This window comes from Acanthochromis polyacanthus, chromosome 9 (genome assembly GCF_021347895.1).
Source record: "Acanthochromis polyacanthus isolate Apoly-LR-REF ecotype Palm Island chromosome 9, KAUST_Apoly_ChrSc, whole genome shotgun sequence".
NCBI lineage: Eukaryota > Metazoa > Chordata > Actinopteri > Pomacentridae > Acanthochromis > Acanthochromis polyacanthus.
The window spans coordinates 6484011-6511647 of record NC_067121.1 but is presented as its reverse complement, the minus strand read 5'-3'; the positions used below and the strand labels follow the sequence as shown (position 1 = coordinate 6511647).

General features: G+C 39.0%; 1 protein-coding gene across 18 annotated transcripts in view; it reads left to right on the top strand.

The window, feature by feature from the left end:
* LOC110969651 (zinc finger protein OZF-like) overlaps positions 1-27637 on the top strand; it is a 279312-nt gene that overhangs the window by 209179 nt on the left and 42496 nt on the right. For 4 of the 18 annotated variants that reach the window (XM_051953123.1, XM_051953116.1, XM_051953117.1 and 1 more), the window contains exons 2-4: positions 18286-18362; positions 19723-20055; positions 24025-25550. In XM_051953123.1, the coding sequence (XP_051809083.1) occupies positions 18286-18362; positions 19723-20055; positions 24025-25046 (1432 nt within the window). In that variant the 3' untranslated portion in view covers positions 25047-25550. Of the gene's footprint in view, positions 1-3957; positions 4234-6065; positions 9168-11410; positions 11744-13746; positions 14660-14942; positions 18363-19722; positions 20056-24024; positions 25551-27637 lie in introns of those variants that run through there. The other 14 variants (XM_051953124.1, XM_051953119.1, XM_051953112.1 and 11 more) reach the window with 12 other exon arrangements.

The window sequence follows — 27637 nt, the reverse complement described above, 5'->3', positions numbered from 1 at the left end:
ATGATCCGGTTGCCAGTCCGCATCTCAAATGTTCGTATACTGCAGACAAAGTTCTGAGATGAAGTCCTATAATTTTTGAGCAGACAGTGACAGTCCTCTGCAGGCGGTTTCTGTTCTGGACGCTGGTGTAGTAGAACCAGCAGGTGACGGAGAAGGTGATGGTGCTCTCTATGAAGGAGTCACAGAATGTCTGGAGAATGTTCTTACTTACTCCAAAAGAGTTGAACTTCCTGAGGAGTTGCCTCTGGTAACATTTTCTGATAATCTCCTCTGTGTTAGAGGAGGATTTTAGCTAGCTGTCAAAGATGGTGCCCAGATATTTGTACTCCTCCACAAGCTCAACAGGCATTCCATGGATGGTGGTGGAGACAGCTGTAGCCAACGCCATCAGCTGGTTGGAAAGGTCACCGCCTTGGTTTTTTTAATCCTCGTGTCATCCTGCAGGTCAAAACTGATCTGGTTTAAGTTTTGAAAATGTGGGGAAAAAATAAATAAATACAAAAAAAGATATATACATATATATATATATATATATATATATATATATATATATATATATATATATATACATATATATATATATATATATATATATACATATATATATACATATATTTCACAGTGAAATTTCTGATTTCCACATTTTCAACATTTGGGGGAAATCTTTGAACATTTGTTGGTGGAAAAAATGTTTCTTAAGAACATTCACACAAGAAAAAGATTTTTATGTGAATGTTCTTCAAGAAAATATTAGAAGTTTTACTGATATATGTGGAATAATTTTAGATATTTTTAGGATTTTTGAAGATTTTTACTCATTTTCTGAAAATATTTACAAGAATTTTCTTGCCAAATTCAAAGGCTTTTTATTTAAATAAATCTTTTAGGGGAAACTTTTAAGGAATTATTGGAATTTTTCTTCCTGAAGGTTTTGCAAATTTTCAGAAATTTGGTGTATTTTTTTTTTTGCTAAATTTTTGCGTTTTTTTTTCAGACAAGGAAACAATTTTTTTGGTGCCCGTAAATGAAGACAACAGGAGGGTTAACAATCAGCTCCAGACAAGAGTCAACTCCTGGAGGACTGAGCTGTGAGACTGAGAAGGTCCTGACAGCAGAGACAGAAGGATGGTGTCGTCCGCATATTTGACCAGGTAGGAATTGAGCTTGGATCTGCAATCATCTGTGTAGAGGATGAAGAGCAGCGGAGAGAGGACACAGCCTGAGGAGAACCAGTGGAGATGTGTAGTAGATCAGAGAAGGTGTATTTGATCCGCACCCTCTGTGATCTGTGGGTTAAAAAGTACAGTATCCACAGGATGAACTGATCATCCAGGTGGAAGCGGGAGGAGAGTTTGTGAGGCAGGATGTGAGGCTGGAGGGTGTTGAATGCCGAGGAGAAGTCGGCAAACAGGAATCTTGCTGAAGTGTTCGAGTGTTCCAGGTGACGGTGTAAAGTGACCAGAATGAATATTTTGGCATCATCAAGGTCTCTGCTCGAACAATACGCAAATTGGAGAGGGTCAATCTGTGAGTTAGTTCCATTGGCTTCATCACGAGGGAGGTGAGAGCCACAGATCTGAAGTCATTGAGTACTTTGGTTGCACTCTTCTTGGTTATTAAGGGGATGACTGTGGAATGTTTACACAACTGAGGAACTGTACAGATGTCCAGGGAGTTTTGGAAGGGGATCTGAAAAACACCTCCCAGCTGTTCTGCACAGTACCTGAGCACACAACCAGGGATGTTGTCTGGGCCTGGTGAGCTGGTCTCTCTAGTCCTCCTCAGGGCTCTCGTGACTCTTTCAAATCTGGTGTAGAAAGAGTTGAGGTCACTGGGAAGAGATGCAGACTGCTACCGTCCACATGGATGGTGTTTCTGTAGTTGGTAGCAGTGTTCACAGCAGCCGTGTTCTTCAGGTCCTGCCAAGCTGAGCGGAGGTCCACTGTGTGAATTTTCCTTCAACTTTGCTTTTGTACTTCAGCTTGGCTGCTTTTATGGCACGCTAACTTCCCCGTTGACCTCTTTCTTCTCTAGTTCAGAACCAGTGAAAAATAACCTTTTCTTTTGTCAAAATATTTTAAAAACAATTGATCAGGGTAGCATTATCATGGTCAAAATAAGAATCACAATTATTTTTGATGTACACCTTCTGGCCAAACAAAAGCCACACACTAACATTTCATAATCAAAGCTAACATTAGCTTTGATTATGGCACAGATTTTCTGTGGCATTGCTTTGATAAGCTTCTGCAGTGTCATAACTTTTATTCCTGGTCAGAGTTGCATTCATTTTCTGGACTCAACAGACCACATTACTTTCTTCCATTGCTCCAGAGTCCAAATTGAAGTCTTCTTTTTCCATTTAACCTCAGTGATCAGTAGTTTTCTTGGGGCTACAGCTGTGTGGTCCCAATCCTTTGATTTCCCTTCACAGTGTGTGTGTGGAAATGCTTTTGCTATTAAACATAGCCGTGAGTTCTTCTGTTGATTTTTTGTGATCATCTTAGAGTTTGTTCCAGCCACATTTCTTCCTCGAAGATGATGGTTCACCACTATCCTTCCAGGTGCTCTTGACCCAGTTTTTGAAGTTTCAGCAGTCTCCTTCAGTGTTTTCTTTGCTTGATGCAGGCAAATAAATTCACCCTTCTGAAACTGATTAAAGTCACAGTGAACAAACTGTAGAGGATATGGTGTTGTAACAGGTGCTACATAAATAAAGTTTCTTAAGAGAAAAGTTCTACGCCAAGAATATTTCTTTCAATGCTGCTTATTTAAACTGATGGATTAAATGATCATTGTAACTATGAATGTCATCAGCCTCCGTATTATTAACTTGTACAATGATCAGTGTCTGTGTTTTGGTTTTTTTTCAAATTTTGTTTGTTAATTTTGTTACTGCTGACCAAGAGGAAAAAATTGCTGATAGAAAAAGTAAAGAAAAAAGTGAAAGTAATTTGTCCATTCCTGATAATATTCTAACAGGGTTGCATGAGGTAGACTATGTTATGAAAATTTGACAAATAGAAGAGAGGACACAGCTTTGCTCTACCCATTTTTTTAGGAAAACTGTTTGATGATGTTAATTCCAGCATTGTTTTCTTCTTCGACCAGATAAAAAGATTTTGATAACAGAGTTGTTGTGGGACACACGTTCCATGCATAATAATTGTTATTTCAAATATTATGTTGATTAAAAAATAATGTTCCCACAAATCGAAGAGAGATCAGTGAAAAAATAACACCAAAAAATGAGATTGGAATTTAATTTTAATGATTTTATTTGAGATTCGATTTGGTCATCAGTGGTAGGACAAGAGAAAAACGGCATTTTAACAGGATTTATTTATTTATTTTTTATAGATTTGGTCTCAGGACAAGAACATTTACACAACAACTTCATGTTTAAGTATTTGTACATGGATTATTTAAAATTTGCTGTGTGGGACGTCAAATGTCCTTCAATTCTGAAAGACTCATTTAAAGTTGTGTCCAGATCATCGTTGTTCAGTGTGAAGACAGCAGACCATCAGAGGTCATTTCTCCACTGGATGTTAAGTCTTTTAACCTGAAACGTCACAGCTGATGTTGAGTCTGTTCACTGCAACTTGAATTAGATTCAGAGAAAAGTGGAGAGAAACCAGTCTCGGAAAACTAATTCTTGAAGGATCTCTGTGACAAACATATTTTGAAATGCTCACACATTTCTCAGCAGTTTTACATCCAGAATACTCCTAGAAACGATAAACTGTGTAAAAAGAAACATTTCACATTCATGTATTTGTTTATTTATTTAATTTTCCCTCTGCCTTTTTGCTGTGGATCAGAATTTGTTCATAGTTTCTTTCTGAAGAATGCAAAAAATAATATTTCTGCTCGAAACTGTGATCAGAGAGAGATGGAAAAGAATGAATGAGGCGGAACATAGAACTATTAACTCATTGTTTCCTGCCGGAGCTTTAGAGTGTGACACCAGGCAAAGGCAACAAAAGAAACCCCTCCAGAAGCTTTAGTTTTCCTGACCTGTGGAACGGTTGTTTTGTTGTGTCTCAGATGAAGTAACGATGAGTTCAGTCCAGAATCTGAGAGAGTTGATCAACGAGCGACTAACTGCTGCTGCTGAAGAAATATTCACGGAGTTTGAGAAAACCATCGTCCAGTACGAGGTGGAGATCGATCGTCAGCGCAGACTGCTGGATAACATCTGGAAACCACAGATAACACAACACACAGCAGGTTTGTAGACCTGAGATGAAGCAACTGATGAATGAGACTCATGTAGGATGTGGTTTTGTTAGAACTGCAGCATTTGTTTATTGGTTATTGATGATCAGAAATCACTGCAACATAGAATGTGGTCTTTGAATATGGATGTACCCACAAACAAAATGAGGCTTTTTTTGCTGAATACGGGCATGTGTTATTCATGTGTATATTTTGTATTAGTGGTGCAACGGATCATCGTTGATCTGTGATCTGTACGGATCGCTCCCCACGGTTCGGAACGCGCGTGGTCTTCGGATCATTTGATGACAAAAGTTTGTACTGGTCACGTGGAGAGCGCATGTTAAATCCGTACTAGTTGAGTGCAGTGGTAGTCATGGCTAGCGGAGGAGCAGAGGAACTTTGAAAACCTTCTGCGTCATTTAAGTCGTATGAAGCGACATCACCGAAGGCTGCTCAACAACCGCTTATCACTTTAAAGTTTAAACGGCATTTAAACAGCCCTTGCTGCAGAATCCGACCGGGCTAAAGCTATTCCAAAAGATATTGAGGTGTTTATAGCTGCAGGCATGAGGCCATATTCCGTGGTGTAAAACACGGGGTTTACATATGCTGAACGTGCTCGAGCGATGTTACAGATCCCATCACACACCCACTTCAGTGAGAAGATCGTTCCAAGTCTGTAAGAGCAGGAAAAGACAACAATTGTGGATGAATTATCCCAGACATCTTCTGCACTTCAAGATGTTTTTCATTCACTGTCCAAGTTTAAAGGAAGAAGGTATCATGCCTTATATTGCACTTTAATTTGTTTTATGTGATTTAAATTAAAAATTAAATTATTCTATTATTCTTAATACATTGGATGGACTTCTTGAGTTGAATGTTGTTTTTATTTAATTGGCAAACAATCCTTGCAATAAGTGTTTTACAAAATGAATGGAGAGCAAAGTTATATATGTCTTGTTTTTTTTTTCTGATCCGAACACTGATCCAATCTGTGACTCAAAACCGTGATGCGATCCGAACCGTTGCACCCCTATTTTGGATGGAGACTGAATCGAGTGACCTAAATGTGTAGCGAGCAGAGAGAATTGATCGAACTCTGAAACACCCCCACAATTTAATCAACTGTTCTTTGTGTCATTTCCAACAGCAGTAGGATCGCAGTCATGTGATCGTTTGCAGGGAGCTGATGTAGTGTTCACTTGTTGTCCTAATTAAAGTGACTCCGTGCTGCTTTCTGGCAATGATACAGAAAAGTTTAACAGATCCATGGATCCAGACTATAAGACACATCACTGCCAAAATCCAATCATGTAGTCCTTGTGGTTTTTCTGAATTTCCCTGAAAATTTCCTCCAAATCCGTTCGTCCATTTTTGAGTAATGTTGTGAACAAAAAGATGGACAGACTTACGCTGATTGTCACATGACTCCGCATGTTACTTGTCAGAGCAACAAACCTCAGTACATATTCACTCTCTTATAGCTTACAACATAAAACGGAGCATTAGCACGTTAGAGACCATCAAAAGTGATACACAGGAAGTATTTGGTAGCCACACCTCCTCTGGCGGTTTTTTGAGAACCTTCAACGACGAGGAGACTCTGGGGTTGACGGAATGCTCTCTGGAGGCATTACATATCTCATCTGGCCTGGGATGACCTTGGGTTTCTCCAGGAGAAACTGGAAAATGTTTCTAGGCAGACGAACATCTGGAATGTCCCGCTGAGCCACCACAGCTCACCTCTGGACAGCAGAACAAAATGGATGGATGATTGTGAATAAGTTTTCTACCTATCACAATAGTAACATTTTATTTATGTCCCTTTGTCCCCTCAGCTCTCCCACAGCAACATGTCTGTAAGGAGGAGAAGGTTCTCACTGACAACCAGCTCAATAACCAGATGATGTCCAGTCTGCACTCAAAGCCTCCACAGATTAAAGAGGAGCAGGAGGAACTCTGCAACAATGTTGACCAGGAGGAGCCAGAACTTCCACAGATTATAGAGGAACAGAATGAACTCTGTACCAGTCAGGATGGAGAGCAGCTTGTGCTGAAGCAGGGGATTAATGTCTTTGTTGCCATTCCTATTTGTGAGGAAAGTGATCAAAATAGGATAAACAACAGTCACAGTGAAAATGTGGACAATTGTGCAATGTCAGAGGGTCAGTGTAATACTGACAACACAGAGGAAAAGCCTGTAAAATGTGGCATCTGCGGAAAAACTTTTAAGTTTAGGTGCTCTTTAAAGAAACATCACCTTAGTCACACAAGTGAGAGGCCTTACTCTTGTGGCATCTGTGGAAAACCCTTTAAGTCTAGGTGCTCTTTAAAGAAACATCACCTTAGTCACACAAGTGAGAAGCCGTACACTTGTGAAACATGTGGGAAATGTTTTAATCGCAGTGATAGTTTGAAACACCACATGGTAACACACACAGGTGAGAAACCGTATCCCTGCGAAATATGTGGAAAAAGTTTCACTTTAAATCGCAGCTTCAAAGTCCACATGCAACTCCATACAGGTCTGAAGCCATATTCTTGTGAAACATGTGGAAAAAGTTTTGCCTTAAGTTATGGTTTGAAACTCCATTCAAGAGTCCACACAGGCGAGAAGCCATTTTCTTGTAAATCATGTGGAAGAAGTTTCAGTCAAAGTTGTACTTTGATGCGACACATGAGAATTCACAAATAGGTCCGAATCCAGAAACATTTTATAAGAATTATTGGAGCTGAAAAATTCTAATTCAAAGTATCTTTCCACTGTATTTTCACAGCAATCCTGTGAATTTCTATCATGTCACTGTTTTGGCCCTGGGCCGCTGAGCTCCTCCTCCTCTGCTTTATTTGTATTCGGTAAAGCTGCGTGCTGATCTGATATCTTCGTCCGTTCTGCCTCCATCTTCATGCCCCGCCTTGAATCCCTGGAACTGAGGTTGGATTGGACTATTCTGAACTACCCTGGTGCCATCTATTAGTAATTATTGTTCTGATAATTACTCTTCTTTTTTTTCACATCGTTGTTTTCCCAGCTAAGATCAGTTGAGAATCATTTCTCATTTACGATGGTGACCTTGCTAGAGGCCCCAACAGGAAGAAAGAACACAAATAAACGATACATATACAACAAAGAACATGTGAATGTTTAAACAGAGATACTCTTGCCATATTCAGGTTTAAAAGGTGCAGATATTTTTTGGCCTGACTTTCCGATGTTTGGGGATGATGTAGCTTCATCTTTGCTTTTAGACAGATTCATGTTTATTGCACGTACAGCAGTGTTATTTTCTTAATATGAATCTGTAAAATCATTGAACAGTCAATTTTAAATCATGATGATCAATCGTGCAATTAGCACATAGCCTGTCTCCTCTTCTGAAATCTTTATCAAATTCAAAAGAAGCAACAAAAAACAACACAATTTTGCATTTGATGTGCTGTTTTTGTACTGTTTTCATGTAAACACAGGGTTTAAATGATTTACAAATTATTACATTCTGTTTGTCTACATTTTGCACTGCATCCTAACCATATGGAGAAACGAAACACACGGGGTAAAGGTTTTTTAACCTCTCAGCAAGTCAGAGGCCTTATTCTTGCACAACATGTGGAAATTTTTTTGCACCAAATGAGAACTCACACAAGGTAAGTAATTGCAGTCCTGAGACATTTGTGCATAGAATTATCTTTAACCAAGTCTGAATCTCAATCAACAACGATCCTGTGAGTTTATTGCACGTCACACCAACAGATGGGCCAGATAGAACTGATAGTCCATCATGTTTATGAGCGAAATAATTAAATCTCAGTGCTGTCATGGACACAGTAGACAAACCAACAATTTCAGCTGCATCACTTGTAAAAACAAAAGAAAAGAAAATGCAGCTCATCTCAGTCTCTGTCTTGTTTTTCACCTAAAATCACTACTTAAGTTTGTGTGTGCACCTGAACTTTGTAGAAAACTATTGCACATACGAAATGTGTTCTGTTTTTTTTTTTTTTCGCATTGTGGGTCATTCCAGAATGGAAGGACAATTGTGCTTCATCATTTTTGAAAAATCAGCCTTTTCTTTTGCAAATCAGTGGTAGCATTTTTATTACATGTTTTGTTTGTTGTTTTCTAACACTAATCACAATAACAGGGTTGATAATCCATGCTAATGTTAGCTTTTTTCTCAAGAGTAGAAGTTAGATGTTTAGGAAGCTGTTACTGCTGACCAAGAGGACAAACTGACTGATGGAAAAAAGGAAAGAAGAAATACAAATAATTTGTCTTATCCTGATAGTATCCATGACAGGGTTGTATGAGGTAGAGTGAGACATTCAATCAAAGCTGACTGTCATGAAAATATGACAAATTGAAGAGAGGACACAGCTTTGCTCTACATATTCTTTAGGAAAACTTTGATAATGTTAATTCCAGCATTTCATATGATTCATTGTTTTTTTCTTCGACCTGATAAGATTTTGGTAACAGGGTTGTTGTGGGACACACGTTCCATTCATAATTATTATTTAAAATAGGTTGATTAAAAAATGTTCCCACAATGGCAAAAGACATCACTGAAAAATAACACCAAAAAAGAGATTTCAGGCGGAACAAAAAACTGTTACTCAGTGTTTCCTATCGGAGCTTTACAGTGTGACACCAGGCGAAATAAACAAAAGAAAATCGTTCAGCGGCGTCAGTGCTTGTGATGTGTGGCCTGAGCTGGAGGACGGTTGTTTTGTCGTGTCTCAGATGAATATTTGTTCAGATGAAGTAACGATGAGTTCAGTCCAGAATCTGAGAGAGTTGATCAACGAGCGACTAACTGCTGCTGCTGAAGAAATATTCACGGAGTTTGAGAAAACCATCGTCCAGTACGAGGAGGAGATCGATCGTCAGGGCAGACTGCTGGATAACATCTGGAAACCACAGATAACACAACACACAGCAGGTTTGTAGAACTGTGATGAAGCAACTGATGAACGAGACTCCTGTAGGATGTGGCATTGTCTGAAATGTAGTATTTGATTATTAGTTATTGATGATCAGAAATCACTGCAACATGGAATGATGTACCCACAAACAAAATGAGTTTTTTTTGCTGAATACAGGCGTGTGTTATGCATGTGTATGTTTTGTACAGATACTGAATCGAGTGACCTAAATATGTAGCGAGCGGAGAGAATTGATGGGACTCAGAAACACCCCCACAATTTAATCAATTGTTCTTTGTGTCGTTTCCAACAGTAGTAGGATCGCAATCATGTGATCGTCAGCAGTCAGCTGATGTAATGTTCACTTGTTGTCATGGTTACAGTGACACCGTGCCTGTCTCGCAATGATACAGAAATCTTTTAGGAATCCATGGATCAGACTATAAGACACGTCACTGCCAAAATCTAATCACTTGGTTCTTGTGTCATTTCTGACCTTCACTTAGAATTTCATCCAAATCCCTTGGACAGTTTTTGAGTAATATTGTGAACAGACAGATACACAGACAGTACTGCGATCGTCACATGACTCTGCTGTTCCTTGGCAGAGTAAAAATGTTGGCCATGGCAAGCTATAAAGAGAAAACAAAAGAGCTGCATGATGTAGATTGTTGCCGCTGAGAGGCGTAACACTGTTAAACAAGAAAAGCACTCAGAGAGCGCAATACTCCACCAAGGATGTTCATTCCCCCATTTGGCATTGTCAGAAATGCAGCATTTATTAATAATAATAATAATAATAATAATTATTATTATTATTATTATTGTCATCATCACTGATGATCAGAAATCATGACAACATAGAATGCGTCCATTTAATATAGATGCACTCACAAACGAAATGACCTGAGCACATGTGTGTAATATGCATGTGTATGTTATGGATTCTGAATTGCGTGATCTATGTATGTATAAATTACTCTTACAAAGGTCTGTTGATCAGTTCATCACTTTTTGCTAGGCTTTGTTTTGCTAGTGTTAAAATAAGCGTTCCTCCATGCTTTTATTTTGAAGGCATTTTCTAATGTTACAGGCTTTTATTTTGGCACCATTCCAGTGGCACAGGAAGTGTTTATCAAAGCAGCGATTTCTTGATATGGCGATGATGCTGCCAAAAAGTCTGAAAATTCACATAAAGATGAAAGAAAACAGTTCCACACTGTTGCTTTCCAGCAAAGGAGGAGTATAAACTTAGAAGCAGCTGGAATGGAGACAAGCTCTGACGGTGTTTACTGAAGAAAGGACTGAAGGACAGAAAGGTGAATTTGTGATCAAAATAAGGCTGATGGCTGAACGTAAATAAAGGCTTTGAGAAACATCAGGAGCTTCACCGCTGTCTGGCTGGGGTTTGCTACAAACATGACCTAAATATGTAGCGGGCAGCAGGAAGTGATGGGACTCAGAAACATCCCACAGTTTAATCATTTTTTCCTTGTACGATTTCCAACTGATAAATCACAGTCAATTTCTAGTAGGATGCAGTCATGTGATCAGCAGCAGGTAACTGACAGTGTTGACGTCACGGTTACAGTGACGCCTTGCTGGCAGCTATAACTCACTATGGGAAATCCTGAACAAAGCCGAGGATCCAGAATGTAAGTCGCATCACTGTGAAAATTTAATGAGGTGGTCCTTTTGTCATTTCTGAAATCCCCTGAAAGTTTCATCCAAATCCATTTGTACGTTTTTGAGTGATGTTTCACACGGACAAACAGACAGATGTACGCTGATCGTCACATAACTCCGCTGTTCCTTGGCAGAGTAAATATGTTATTGCACCACAGAGTTGCACATGAATTGGAGATTTATGTCATATACTTGTTAAACATGTTAAAGAACGGGCTTAAACTGCATCTGACAGTTTAAATTTCTTTGAGTTCAATTAGAATGCATAACAGCATTTTTCGCATTATTTAGTAGCCACACCTCCTATCGTATTTTTTTGGGAACTTTCAATGACAAGGAAACTCTGGGGTTGACGGAATGCTCTCTGGAGGCATTACATATCTCATCTGGTCTGGGATGACCTTGGGTTTCTCCAGGAGAAACTGGAAAATTCTTCTTGGTAGAGGAACATCTGGAATGTCCCGCTTAGCCACCACAGCTCACCTCTGGACAGCAGAACAAAATGGATGAATGTGAACAAGTTTTCGACCTATCACAGTAGTAACATTTTACTTGTGTCCCTTTGTCCCCTCAGCTCTCCCACAGCAACATGTCTGTAAGGAGGAGAAGGTTCTCACTGACAACCAGCTCAATAACCGGGAGATGATGTCCAGTCTGGACACAGAGCCTCCACAGGTTAAAGTGGAGCAGGAGGAACTCTGCAACAGCCTGGAGAGTCAGCAACTTGCACCGAGTCAGGAGACACATGCCTTTATGCTGGTTCAGTGCAAGTCCAAATGTAAAGAATTGTCCGGAGAAATATTCAGGGTCTTTGAAAAAACTCTTGTGCAGTATGAGGAAAAGTTTTATCATCAGCGCCGACTGCTGGATGTCATCTGGACACCCAAAATGAAGTTACAGTCAATGGGTATGTGAAAGTTGAATGGTCTCAATGAATAGACATATGACTTTGACTCTTGTATGGTCCTAATCATTTCTCTGTTTTATTTTTATGATGGGGAAGAACTGTATTGATGCATCTTTTTCTAAGCTATAAACATTTAGCATGAAATATAGTGTGTTTGAGAGACATCAGAAACTGACTTACATTCTTAGACTGACTAATCAAACAACAGTTATTAATTGTCTGATTTTCTAAAAAGTCAATAGCTTATTACAGTTTTTCTCAATTGCTGAAACACTAAACTCTATTGTCTGAACCAAATTCTCAGTTGTCTGAACCCACTTATTGAATCAGTCACTCTTTTGGCTAAACATAAGCCCTTTTCACCTGTTTAGACACATCTTGTCAACACATTGTCATTGTGATGCACCTGTGTTGCATAATGGTGAGCACAGGTGGCAAAAGTCAAACACAGTTAAAGCTCAGGCGTCACCGGTTGAACACAACAACTCAAAATTGATCACACTTGTGGCTAATGATGTGAGGGTACATATGAGCCAGAGCACTGGTTTATGAGGCACTACAATGGACAGAAACCTAAGAAGAGGAGCATGGATACGGCATGTCAGGGTTTTTTTTCCTCCGTTGCCTGGCCAGAGAAAATTCTGCTTTACAAGTTAAAATTACAGAAAGTGTATATGACTGACTTTTCCCTCTGTTTTGTGTGTGTTTGTTCCAGAGAGTTTTTCAGTTGGATTTTGATGATACACACAAATTCACCTGGGACAATGTTATTTTTCATAGAGGACTATTGATTTGGGAATGGTTCAATATGAACCCTCAAGTCATTGTGATTTTTCTGCTCCATATTCTCCCTTTCTGAATCCTATGGAAGAATTCTTCTCTACATGGAGATGGAAGGTTTATGAGCAGCAGGAAAATCTTTTTCCATCAATGGTCTTGACATGTGGTGATGTTTCTGTTGATGCATCTTTGGGCTGGATCAGACACACTAGGTCCTTCTTTCCAGAGAAAATGTGTCCTGTGATGTAGATGAAGTCCTGTGGCCTGACCCAGTACGGAGAATTGATGCTGTAGCAGAGTAATGCACTTCTTTTCTTTGTACTTCATTTGTAAATTTTTGTGCTTTATTTTTACGTACAAGTGCTACATGTAAATGCACAGGATTTATGGTTTTTTGCAAATTCTTTTTTCTATGTACAAGTGTTACAAATGCTCAGGTATTTTGTTTTGCAACATGCATTTAGCCTAAATAACCATTTATTTCTACCGCTTCATGTCCTGAGCATTGTGTTTTCCTTTTTTCTATGTAGTGTTTAGTGACTGCTCAGTAGAGTATTTAATTTAGATTGACTTGAGGCATGATTTGACAGCAAAGTTCAGTTTTGAGCACAGATTGAACTGTTTTGGGGTGAAAGTTTGGTTTTGCAAGAAGATTCAGAGGTTTTGTAAATGTAGCTTGAAAACTGGGTTTTGTGTTCACAGCTTAGGGAAAAGGAGAGCAGCTTTCCAGGAATGTGTCTTAGCAATCGAGAAAAACTGTAATAATCTTTGTTCCACCATAAGTCACTGATGCCAGATTCAGATGAAAAGAGTGCAGATATTTTGGCCCTGATTGCTGATGTTTGGGCCTGATGTTTGGTTGTAGACAAATTAATACTTGTTGGGAAGCTTTCATTGCACATACAGTATGCTGATCAGTAAGATTATCTTCACAGTATGAAATTGTAAAATCACTGACTAGACGTGAACAGTCAGTTTTTAATTGCAGTGATCAACAATGCAATGAGCAACACTATTGGTATCACTTGGCATCTACTAAAAATGATAAGATATTCTGTTCACTGGTCTTTGTTATGAACAGTGCTAGTACCCATGGCACTCATTCTGGTGTTCTCAAATTATTTGTGTTATTCTCAGTCCTTGCTAATGTGTTCAAGTCATATGTATGTGCTCTAGTTTTGACAGACACGACTGACCTTTTTTATGTCCCTTTGTAACTCTAGAGCTCACACAGCAACATGTCTGTATTGAGGAAGACGTCACTGAGCAGCAACTCTGCAATCAGGAAATGAAGTCCAGTCTGGGCCACAAGGACTCGGAGCCTCCACAGATAAAAGAGGAACAGGAGGACATCTGCACCAGTGTTTTCCAGGAGGACATAGAGCTTGTGCAGATTAAAGAGGAACAGGAGGAACTCTGCACCAGTGTGGACATGGAAGAGCCAGATCATCCAGCAATTAAAGAGGAACAGGAGGAACTGTGCACCATTGTTGACCAAGTGGAGCCAGAACTTCCACAGATTAAAGAGGAACATGATGAAGTCTGTACCAGTCAGGAGGGAGAACAGCTTGTACTGAAGCAAGGGATTAATATCTTTGTTGCCATTCCTATTTGTGAGGAAAGTGATCAAAATAGGATAAACAACAGTCACAGTAGAAATATAGACAATTGTGCAGTGTCAGAGGGTCAGTTTAATACTGACAACACAGAGGAGAAGTCTGTAAAATGTGGCATCTGCGGAAAAACTTTTAAGTCTAGGTGCTCTTTAAAGAAACATCACCTTAGTCACACAAGTGAGAGGCCTTACTCTTGTGGCATCTGTGGAAAACCCTTTAAGTCTAGGTGCTATTTAAAGAAACATTATCTTAGTCACACAAGTGAGAAGCCGTACACTTGTGAAACATGTGGGACATGTTTTAATCGAAGCGGTAGTTTGAAACGCCACATGGTAACACACGCAGGTGAGAAACCATATCCTTGCGACGTATGTGGAAAAATTTCACTTTAAGTCGGAGTTTAAAAATCCACATGCGGCTCCATACAGGTGAGAAGCCATATTCTTGTGAAACATGTGGAAAAAGTTTCACCTTAAGTCATGGTTTAAAGAACCATATGAGAATCCACACAGCTGAGAAGACATATCATTGTGAAATATGTGGCAAAAGTTTCATCTTTAGTCATGATTTGAAAGTCCATATGATGTCTCACACAGGTGAGAAACCGTACAGCTGCACCACCTGTGGAAAAAGTTTTTCTCAACAATCAGCACTTAGAACACATATGAGAATCCACACAGGTGAGAAGCCGTTTTCTTGCAAATCATGTGGAAAAAGCTTCAATCAAAGTGGTATTTTGTTGCGGCACATGAGGACTCACACAGATAAGTCAGAATCCAGAAACATTTTTGGGAATTAAATTTGAAACAACTTGTAAGAACTGTTGGAGCTTCAAATTTAAAGCATCTTACCACTGTGCTTTCACAACAATCCCATGAGTTTTTTAATGTCACTGTTTCGGCCCTGGGCCGCTGCACTCCTCTGCTTCATTTGTATTCAGTACAGCTGCGTGCTGATCTGACATCTCATCTTCTTCTGTTCCACCTCCAATGGATGTTCTTGCCCTGCCTTAAACCCCTGGAGCTGAGGTTGGATTGGACCATTCTGAACTACTGCAGTGCCAGGACGACTTTAAAAGGCTCATTCATACCAGCATTCAGGGACAGTTCTTGTTTGGAGGTTGAGCTGCGCGGTGTTTCTGTGATCATTTGTGAACCTTTGTGCCTGTGGTTAGGATGTGTGTGGAGGTTAAAGCTTTGACTTGAATGGAAACACTAGTAGATAATTCTTTGTTAGTTTTCAGTTAGTTGTGCTGCTGCTGTGTATTTTGATTTAGAATTTTCTTGGTATTGGTCATCTTTTATTTTCATTCAGTTTTCATAATGTCAACTTCCAAGCGAAATTGGCTTTCTGTTAAATTTATTTCATTTTGTTTCTGTCATACCCATTTGCTTTTAACGCTGTAGTTTCTCAGACATCTATGATGTGCAGGTCAAGAAGCCTTGTTTGCATCGTAAATTTATGACGAAGAAGACCAGCATCTAATCACGCACCATGGACTTCCCAGGAGTCTGATTTGGAACCAAAATGAGTCTCTCCCTGAACTACAGTCTGAACTTACTTATACAGGTTTGTGTTTGTTCGTTTGCTGTTACTAACAGAGCCCCACTGACAGGACAAAAGCCAGATCGATCAACTCTGTAGACACAGGGACCCCTTATACTTCAACACTATCAAGTTACCTAAACATTCCAGAACCTACAAAAACACATTTCAAACTGTGTTTTTATAAATAATATATTATAGATGATATAAGTGACGTGTCTCAGGTCAGATACAGCCCCCTCACTTTTTTTGTCCTTATGTGAACACGCTCCTTTCAAAGTAAATCCCCCCCTTATCATTCTGGAACTCAGCATTGTTTCACTTTCGTTTTGTTCCCGTCCGGCTACCCTAGACAACCAGGTCATAACAGTCACATTGTGAGAGATGGCAGTATTTCATGGACATTATTTAATTGAAGCACCACATCATAATTTCAACACTTAGCAACACTTTTTACAATTATTTATTAAATTTTTATTATCATTATTTTCCTCTTTTTAAAAAAAAATATTTATTTATTTATTTAGCTATTTGCATTTGTAAAATCTCATGTCTTCATAGAGTTGCACCACCTTGAACTGAATAACAATAAAATGATTTCAAAAGTCAATGTCAAATATCTGTTTCACTAAACTACCATTTCGATACTGTTTTGAACCATTAAACTACTACCAAAATTGCCATATAAATGTCTCGGCTGAAGAAATTGTGCATAGAACACTCAATTAGCCCGTATGCACCTGGTTGTATGATAATTGGAAAAACTGATATTGAGATATTTAGTTTTACTGTGATGCATATGGCAATACTTTCCTTTTTTCTGTCAAAATATTTTTAAACAACTGACCAGGATAGCGTTATCATGGCCATTTTTGATGTACACCTTCTAGCCAAACAACAGTCAAACACTAATATTTCATTGAACCGCCCTTAGCTTCGATTACAGCACACATTTGTTTTATCATTTTAAAAAAATAAACCTTCTGCTTTACTTTTTTTTTTTTTTGCTCCATCTTCATCAACAATAGGCAATAAACTATCAACAGCTTGATTGACTCAGCTTGCACATCAATGCTAGCATTTTTATTGCATGTTATTTTGTTGTTTGCTAACCCTACTCTAATCACAATATCAGGGTTGATAATCCATGTTAATGTTAGCTTTTTCTCAGGAGTAGAAGCTAGATATTTAGGAAGCTGTTACTGCTGACCAAGAGGACAAACTTGCTCATGGAAAAAAAGGAAAGAAAAAAAGAATTTGTCTTATCCTGATAATATTCATAACAGGGTTGCCTGAGGTAGAGTGAGACATTTAATCAAAGCTGACAGTGTCATGAAAATATGACAAATATCAGAGAGGACACAGCTTTGCTCTACCCATTGTTTAGGAAAACTGTTTGATGATGTTAATCCCAGTGTTTCATGTGATTCACTGTTTTCTTCTTCTTCTACCAGATATAAAGGTTCTGTTAACAGGGTTGTTGTGGAACACATGTTGTATGCAAAATAATTATTTAAAATATGATGTTGATTTAAAAGAAGAAACGTTTCCACAATGGCAAAATACATCAATGAAAAAAATAAATCCAAAAAATGAGATTTTAATTTCATTTTAACAATTTTATGTCAGATTCTATTTGGTCATCAGGGTGGTGGAACAAGAGAAAAATGGTATTTTGGGGGGAACTACAGACTTATTTGGTATTTTTGAAAATATTTTAAATATTTTCAACCATTCTTTTATCCTAGTTTTTTTGTTTGTTTCCTGGTTTGTTTGTTTTGATTAGAATTGGTCCCAGGACAAGAATATTTACACAACAACTTCATGTTTAAGTATGTGTACATGGATTATTTGAAATTTGCTGTGTGGGACGTCAAATGTCCTTCCATTCTGAAAGACTCCTTTAAAGTTGTGTCCAGATCATCGTTGTTCAGTGTGAAGACAGCAGACCATCAGAGGTCATTTCTCCACTGGATGTTAAGTCTTTTAACCTGAAACGTCACAGCTGATGTTGAGTCTGTTCACTGCAACTTGAATTAGATTCAGAGAAAAGTAGAGAGAAACCAGTCTCAGAAAACTAATTCTTGAAGGATCTCTGTGACAAACATATTTTGAAACACTCACACATTTATCAGCAGTTTTACATCCAGAATACTCCTAGAAACAATAAACTGTGTAAAAAGAAACATTTCACATTCATGTATTTATTTATTTAATTTTCCCTCTGCCTTTTTTATGTGGATCAGAATTTGTTCATAGTTTCTTTCTGAAGAATGCCAAAAACGATATTTCTGCTCGAAATTGTTTGATCAGAGAGAGATGGAAAAGAATGAACAAGGCGGAACAAAAAACTGTTACTCAGTGTTTCCTACCGGAGCTTGTGACACCAGGCGAAATAAACAAAAGAAAATCGTTCAGCGGCGTCAGTGCTCGTGATGTGTGGACTGAGCTGGAGGACGGTTGTTTTGTCGTGTCTCAGATGAATATTTGTTCAGATGAAGTAACGATGAGTTCAGTCCAGAATCTGAGAGAGTTGATCAACGAGCGACTAACTGCTGCTGCTGAAGAAATATTCACGGAGTTTGAGAAAACCATCGTCAGGTACGAGGAGGAGATCGATCGTCAGCGCAGACTGCTGGATAACATCTGGAAACCACAAATAACACAACACACAGCAGGTTTGTAGACCTGAGATGAAGCAATTGATGAATGAGACTCATGTAGGATGTGGCATTGTCTGAAATGCAGTATTTGATTATTAGTTACTGATGATCAGAAATCACTGCAACATAGAATGTGGTCATTGAATATGGATGTACCCACAAACAAAATGAGTTTTTTTTTTTTTGCTGAACACACGCGTATGTTATTCATGTGTATGTTTTGTACAGATACTGAATCGAGTGACCTAAATATGTAGCGAGCGGAGAGAATTGATGGGACTCAGAAACACCCCCACAATTTAATCAATTGTTCTTTGTGTCGTTTCCAACAGTAGTAGGATCGCAATCATGTGATCGTCAGCAGTCAGCTGATGTAATGTTCACTTGTTGTCATGGTTACAGTGACACCGTGCCTGTCTCGCAATAATACAGAAATCTTGAAGAAATCCATGGATCCAGACGATAAGACACATCACTGCTAAAATCTAATCACTTGGTTCTTGTGTCATTTCTGACCTTCACTGAAAATTTCATCCAAATCCCTTGGTCAGTTTTTGGGTAATGTTGTGAACAGACAGATACACAGACAAACAGACAGACAAAAGTGCTGCAATCGTCTCAAAGCTCCTCCATTCCTTGGCAGAGTAAAAATGTTGGCCATGGCAAGCTATAAAGAGAAAACAAAAGAGCTGCATGATGTAGATTGTTGCCGCTGAGACGCATGATGATGTTAAAACATGTTATTGCACCACAGAGTTGCACATGAGTAGGAGTTTTGTCATATACATGTTTAAACTGTTAAAAAAAATGTTAAAAGTATTCGATCTATAATAGTTTACAACACAAGATGGAGCATTAACACACTAGAAATCATCAACAGCGTCACTGTCAAACAGACACAGTGCCGAATGTTCAAGATGCTGCTGTTAAATAAACTGGGATGATTTCAGTCCAACCACAGTGTGCAACTTAATACAACCTAATATACAATACTCAACGTGTTAAACAGCATTGACTCTCTCAATTTCCTTGAGCTCAGTTAAACTACATAAGCACAATTGTCTCATTATTTGGTAGCGACACGTCCTTTGGTGTGTTTTTTTTCTTTTTTGCACATTCAACAAGGACACTCTGGGGTTGACACAATGCTCTCTGGAGGCATTACATATCTCATCTGGTCTGGGATGACCTTGACCTTCCAGTTTCTCCCCAGGAGAAACTGGAAAATTTTTCTTGGTAGAGGAACATCTGGAATGTCCCGCTTAGCCACCACAGCTCACCTCTGGACAACAGAATATAATGGATGGATGATTGTGAATAAGTTTTCGACCTATCACAGTAGTAACATTTTACTTGTGTCCCTTTGTCCCCTCAGCTCTCCCACAGCAACATGTCTGTAAGGAGGAGAAGGTTCTCACTGACAACCAGCTCAATAACCGGGAGATGATGTCCAGTCTGGACACAGAGCCTCCACAGGTTAAAGTGGAGCAGGAGGAACTCTGCAACAGCCTGGAGAGTCAGCAACTTGCACCGAGTCAGGAGACACATGCCTTTATGCTGGTTCAGTGCAAGTCCAAATGTAAAGAATTGTCCGGAGAAATATTCAGGGTCTTTGAAAAAACTCTTGTGCAGTATGAGGAAAAGTTTTATCATCAGCGCCGACTGCTGGATGTCATCTGGACACCCAAAATGAAGTTACAATCAATGGGTATGTGAAATTTGAATGGTCTCAATGAATAGACATACACACGTGGACAAAATTGTTGGTACCCCTCAGTTAAAGAAGGAAAAACCCACAATTCTCACTGAAATCACTTGAAACTCACAAAAGTAACAATAAATAAAAATTTATTGAAAATTAAATAATCAAAATTAGCCATCACTTTTGAATTGTTGATTAACATAATTATTTAAAAAAACAAACTAATGAAATAGGGCTGGACAAAAATGATGGTACCCATAACTTAATATTTTGTTGCACAACCTTTTGAGGCAATCACTGCAATTAAACGATTTCTGTATTTGTCAATGAGCGTTCTGCAGCTGTCAACAGGTATTTTGGCCCACTCCTCATGAGCAAACAGCTCCAGTTGTCTCAGGTTTGATGGGTGTCTTCTCCAAATGGCATGTTTCAGCTCCTTCCACATATGTTCAATGGGATTCAGATCTGGGCTCATAGAAGGCCACTTTAGAATAGTCCAACGCTTTTCTCTCAGCCATTCTTGGGTGTTTTTGGCTGTGTGTTTTGGATGGTTGTCCTGTTGGAAGACCCATGACCTGCGACTGAGACCAAGCTTTCTGACACTAGGCAGCACATTTCTCTCCAGAATGCCTTGATAGTCTTCAGATTTCATCGTACCTTGCACACTTTCAAGACACCCTGTGCCAGATGCAGCAAAGCAGCCCCAAAACATTACTGAGCCTCCTCCATGTTTCACCGTAGGGACAGTGTTCTTTTCTTCGTATGCTTGGTTTTTGAGTCTATGAACATAGAGTTGATGTGCCTTACCAAAAAGCTCCAGTTTGGTCTCATCTGTCCAAAGGACATTCTCCCAGAAGCTTTGTGGCTTGTCAACATGCATTTTTGCAAATTCCAGTCTGGCTTTTTTATGAGTTTTTTTCAGCAGTGGTGTCCTCCTTGGTTGTCTCCCATGAAGTCCACTTTGGCTCAAACAACGACGAATGGTGCGATCTGACACTGATGTACCTTGGCCTTGGAGTTCACCTTTAATTTCTTTGGAGGTTGCTCTGGGCTCTTTGGATACAATTCCAACGATCCGTCTCTTCAATTTGTCATCAATTTTCCTCTTGCGGCCACGTCCAGGGAGGTTGGCTACTGTCCCGTGGGTCTTGAACTTCTGAATAATATGAGCCACTGTTGTCACAGGAACTTCAAGCTGTTTAGAGATGGTCTTATAGCCTTTACCTTTAAGATGTTTGTCTATAATTTTTTCGGATGTCCTGGGACAATTCTCTCCTTCGCTTTCTGTTGTCCATGTTCAGTGTGGTACACACCTTTTCACCAAACAGCAGGGTGACTACTTGTCTCCCTTTAAATAGGCAGACTGACTGATTATGAGTTTGGAAACACCTGTGATGTCAATTAAATGACACACCTGAGTTAATCATGTCACTCTGGTCAAATAGTTTTCAATCTTTTATAGAGGTACCATCATTTTTGTCCAGGCCTGTTTCATTAGTTTGTTTTTTTAAATAATTATGTTAATCAACAATTCAAAAGTAATGGCTGTTTTTGATTATTTAATTTTCAATAAATTTTTATTTATTGTTACTTTTGTGAGTTTCAAGTGATTTCAGTGAGAATTGTGGGTTTTTCCTTCTTTAACTGAGGGGTACCAACAATTTTGTCCACGTGTGTATGACTTTGACTCCTGTATGATTCTAATCCTTTCTCTGGTTTATTGTAATGACCGGGAAGAACTGTATTAATGTACCATTTTCTAAGCTATAAACATTTAGCATGAAACAAAGACTGTGTTTAAGACACATCAGAAACTGACTTACATTCTTAGATTAATCAAACAACAATTATTAATTTTCCTATTTTCTAAAAAGGTGATTAATGACCCTTTTTCCAAAATCAGCCACTGATGCCAGATTCAGATGAAAAGAGCGCAGACATTTTGGCTCTGACTTGCTGATGTTTGGGGCTGATGTTTGGTTGTAGACAAATTAATACTTGTTGGGAAGCTTTCATTGCACATACAGTATGGTGATGAGTAAGATTATCTTCACGGTATGAATCATTGAGTAGATGTGAACAATCAACTTTAAATTGAAATTTTCAACAATGCAATGAGCAACACTATTGGTATCACGTGATTAACTCAACTAAAAATGATAAGATATTCTGTTCACTGGTCTTTGATAAGAAGAGTGCCAGTACCCATGTCACTCATTCTGGTGTTCTTGAATAATTTGTCTTTCTCTCACCCCTTGCTAATGTGTTTAATTTATACACACGTGGACAAAATTGTTGGTACCCCTCAGTTAATGAAGGAAAAACCCACAATTCTCACTGAAATCACTTGAAACTCACAAAAGTAACAATAAATAAAAATTTATTGAAAATTAAATAATCAAAAACAGCCATTGCTTTTGAATTGTTGATTAACATAATTATTAAAAAAAAACAAACTAATGAAACAGGCCTGGACAAAAATGATGGTACCTCTATAAAAGATTGAAAACTATTTGACCAGAGTGACATGATTAACTCAGGTGTGTCATTTAATTGACATCACAGGTGTTTCCAAACTCATAATCAGTCAGTCTGCCTATTTAAAGGGAGACAAGTAGTCACCCTGCTGTTTGGTGAAAAGGTGTGTACCACACTGAACATGGACAACAGAAAGCAAAGGAGAGAATTGTCCCAGGACATCCGAAAAAAATTGTAGACAAACATCTTAAAGGTAAAGGCTATAAGACCATCTCTAAACAGCTTGAAGTTCCTGTGACAACAGTGGCTCATATTATTCAGAAGTTCAAGACCCACGGGACAGTAGCCAACCTCCCTGGACGTGGCCGCAAGAGGAAAATTGATGACAAATTGAAGAGACGGATCGTTGGAATTGTATCCAAAGAGCCCAGAGCAACCTCCAAAGAAATTAAAGGTGAACTCCAAGGCCAAGGTACATCAGTGTCAGATCGCACCATTCGTCGTTGTTTGAGCCAAAGTGGACTTCATGGGAGACGACCAAGGAGGACACCACTGCTGAAAAAAACTCATAAAAAAGCCAGACTGGAATTTGCAAAAATGCATGTTGACAAGCCACAAAGCTTCTGGGAGAATGTCCTTTGGACAGATGAGACCAAACTGAAGCTTTTTGGTAAGGCACATCAACTCTATGTTCATAGACTCAAAAACCAAGCATACGAAGAAAAGAACACTGTCCCTACGGTGAAACATGGAGGAGGCTCAGTAATGTTTTGGGGCTGCTTTGCTGCATCTGGCACAGGGTGTCTTGAAAGTGTGCAAGGTACGATGAAATCTGAAGACTATCAAGGCATTCTGGAGAGAAATGTGCTGCCTAGTGTCAGAAAGCTTGGTCTCAGTCGCAGGTCATGGGTCTTCCAACAGGACAATGATCCAAAACACACAGCCAAAAACACCCAAGAATGGCTGAGAGAAAAGCGTTGGACTATTCTAAAGTGGCCTTCTATGAGCCCAGATCTGAATCCCATTGAACATATGTGGAAGGAGCTGAAACATGCCGTTTGGAGAAGACACCCATCAAACCTGAGACAACTGGAGCTGTTTGCTCATGAGGAGTGGGCCAAAATACCTGTTGACAGCTGCAGAACGTTCATTGACAAATACAGAAATCGTTTAATTGCAGTGATTGCCTCAAAAGGTTGTGCAACAAAATATTAAGTTATGGGTACCATCATTTTTGTCCAGCCCTATTTCATTAGTTTGTTTTTTTAAATAATTATGTTAATCAACAATTCAAAAGTGATGGCTGATTTTGATTATTTAATTTTCAATAAATTTTTATTTATTGTTACTTTTGTGAGTTTCAAGTGATTTCAGTGAGAATTGTGGTTTTTTCCTTCTTTAACTGAGGGGTACCAACAATTTTGTCCACGTGTGTATGTATGTGCTCATGTTTCGACAGGCACGACTGACCTTTTTTATGTCCCTTTGTAACTCTAGAGCTCACACAGCAACATGTCTGTATTGAGGAAGACGTTGTCACTGAGCAGCAACTCTGCAATCAGGAAATGAAGTCCAGTCTGGGCCATGAGGACTCAAAGCCTCCACAGATAAAAGAGGAGCAGGAGGACATAGAGCTTGTGCAGATTAAAGAGGAACAGGAGCAACTCTGCAGCAGTGTGGACCAGGAGGAGCCAGAACTTCCACAGATGAAAGAGGAACAGGATGAAGTCTGCACCAGTCAGGAGTCAGAACACCTTGTACTGAAGCAGGAGATGGATGTCTTTGTTGTGAGTCCTATTTGCGTGGAAACTGAACAAAATAGGAGAAACAGCAGTCACAGTAAAAATGTAGACAATTGTGCAATGTCAGAGGGTCACTTTAATAATGACAACACAGAGGAAAAGTCTGTAAAATGTGGCATCTGTGGAAAAACTTTTAAGTCTGTGTGCTCTTTAAAGAAACACCACCTTTGTCACACAGGTGAGAAACCGTACACTTGTGAAACATGTGGGACATGTTTTAATCGCAGTGGTACTTTGAAACACCACATGGTAACACACACAGGTGAGAAACCGTATCCTTGCGATGTATGTGGAAAAAGTTTCACTTTAAGTCGTAGTTTGAAAATCCATATGCGACTCCATACAGGTGAGAAGCCATATTCTTGTGAAACATGTGGAAAAAGTTTCACCTTAAGCCATGGTTTGAAAGTCCATATGAGAATCCACACAGCTGAGAAGCCGTATGCTTGTGAAGAATGTGGGAAAAGTTTTGTTCATAGCGCTCACTTGAAAGTCCACATGATGTCTCACACAGGTGAGAAACCGTACAGCTGCGCAACCTGTGGCAAAAGTTTTTCTCAACAATCAGCACTTAGAACACATATTAGAATCCACACAGGTGAGAAGCCATTTTCTTGCAAATCATGTGGAAAAAGCTTCAATCAAAGTGGTATTTTGTTGCGGCACATGAGAACTCACACAGATAAGTCAGAATCCAGAAACATTTTTGGGAATTAAATTTGAAACAACTTGTAAGATTTGTTGGAGCTTCAAATTCAAAGCATCTTACCACTGTGTTTTCACAATTATGTGAATTTCTTTCATGTCACTGTTTCGGCCCTGGGCCGCTGAGCTCCTCTGCTTTATTTGTATTATGTACAGCTGCGCGCTGATCCTGCACCTTCATCCATTCTGCCTCCATCTATGATGTTTAGGTGAAGAAGGAATGTCCGCTGACACTGTCTTGTTTGCATAATATGTTTATGACAAAGAAGACCAGCATCTGATCCGGCACCATGGACTTCCCAGGAGCCAGATCGATCAACTTCCTAGACATGGGGACCCTTCTACCGCAACACTATCAAGTTACTTAAACATTCCAGAACCTTGAAAACACATTTCAAACTATAGATAATATAAATGACATGTGTCTCTGATCAGATACTACAACCCCCGCACTTTTTTGTAATTTTCTGAACATGCCCCTTTCAAAATAAATCCCCCTTATCATTCTGAAACTCAGCGTTGTTTCACTTTCGTTTTGTTCCCGTCCGGCTACCCTAGACAACCAGGTCATAACAGTCACATTGTGAAAGATGGCAGTATTTCATGGACATTATTTAATTGTGGTGCCACATCATAATTTCAACACTTAGCAACACTTTACAATTATTTATTTCATTTTTATTATTGTTTTTGTTTCCCTCTTTTTTTTAATATTTATCTATTTGCATTTGTAAAATCTTATGTCTTCATAGAGTTGCACCACCTTGAACTGAATAAAAATAAAATGATTCCAAAGGTCAGCATTAAAAATCTGTTTCATAATCTATTTCACTAAACTACCATTTTGATACTATATTGGACCATTAAATTAAAACTACTACCAAAATTGTCATATCGAGTTAGGCAGCATTCTGGTTTAATTCTTTCACACTCAGTTATCCCATATGCACCTGGTTATGATTTTGGAAAAAAGTGATATTGAGACATTTAATTTTACCGTGATGCATATGGCAACATTGTCGTTTCTTTTGTCAAAAATATTTTAAACAACTAAGTATTATGATGGCCAAAATAATAATTATGATTACTTTGATGTATACTGAGATCACAGTTAGCCTATTTAACCCAATTCATTAAGTTTAGAGAAAATATTTATTGTATTTTTTTACATTTAAGTAAACAGAGCATTGCTTTGACCTCAATGTTGCGCAAAGTTGATGTTAATGTGCAAATCAATATAAAACTGAAAGTAATGTTTGTCTTCACCTGAATTCAGTGCTGGGCTCCAGAAGATCTTTCTGCATTGAGTTTGCATGTTCTCTCTGTGCATGGGTAAGCTTTTTCCAGGTACTCCACCTTCCTGCCACAGTCCAAAAACATGCTGAGGTTAATTGGTTACTCTAAATTGTCTGTAGGTGTGAATGTGAGTGCTATTACTTGACCTGTCCAGGTGTCCCCTGCCTTCAACCTAAGTCAGCTGGGTCAGCTAATGAGGATTAAGCGCTATGTTGATAATGGATGGATGGATTCAGTGCATCTCACGGAGACAAAATACACACGTGGACAAAATTGTTGGTACCCCTCAGTTAAAGAAGGAAAAACCCACAATTCTCACTGAAATCACTTGAAACTCACAAAAGTAACAATAAATAAAAATTTATTGAAAATTAAATAATCAAAATCAGCCATCACTTTTGAATTGTTGATTAACATAATTATTTAAAAAAAAACAAACTAATGAAATAGGGCTGGACAAAAATGATGGTACCCATAACTTAATATTTTGTTGCACAACCTTTTGAGGCAATCACTGCAATTAAACGATTTCTGTATTTGTCAATGAGCGTTCTGCAGCTGTCAACAGGTATTTTGGCCCACTCCTCATGAGCAAACAGCTCCAGTTGTCTCAGGTTTGATGGGTGTCTTCTCCAAATGGCATGTTTCAGCTCCTTCCACATATGTTCAATGGGATTCAGATCTGGGCTCATAGAAGGCCACTTTAGAATAGTCCAACGCTTTTCTCTCAGCCATTCTTGGGTGTTTTTGGCTGTGTGTTTTGGATGGTTGTCCTGTTGGAAGACCCATGACCTGCGACTGAGACCAAGCTTTCTGACACTAGGCAGCACATTTCTCTCCAGAATGCCTTGATAGTCTTCAGATTTCATCGTACCTTGCACACTTTCAAGACACCCTGTGCCAGATGCAGCAAAGCAGCCCCAAAACATTACTGAGCCTCCTCCATGTTTCACCGTAGGGACAGTGTTCTTTTCTTCGTATCCTTGGTTTTTGAGTCTATGAACATAGAGTTGATGTGCCTTACCAAAAAGCTCCAGTTTGGTCTCATCTGTCCAAAGGACATTCTCCCAGAAGCTTTGTGGCTTGTCAACATGCATTTTTGCAAATTCCAGTCTCGCTTTTTTATGAGTTTTTTTTCAGCAGTGGTGTCCTCCTTGGTCGTCTCCCATGAAGTCCACTTTGGCTCAAACAACGACGAATGGTGCGATCTGACACTGATGTACCTTGGCCTTGGAGTTCACCTTTAATTTCTTTGGAGGTTGCTCTGGGCTCTTTGGATACAATTCCAACGATCCGTCTCTTCAATT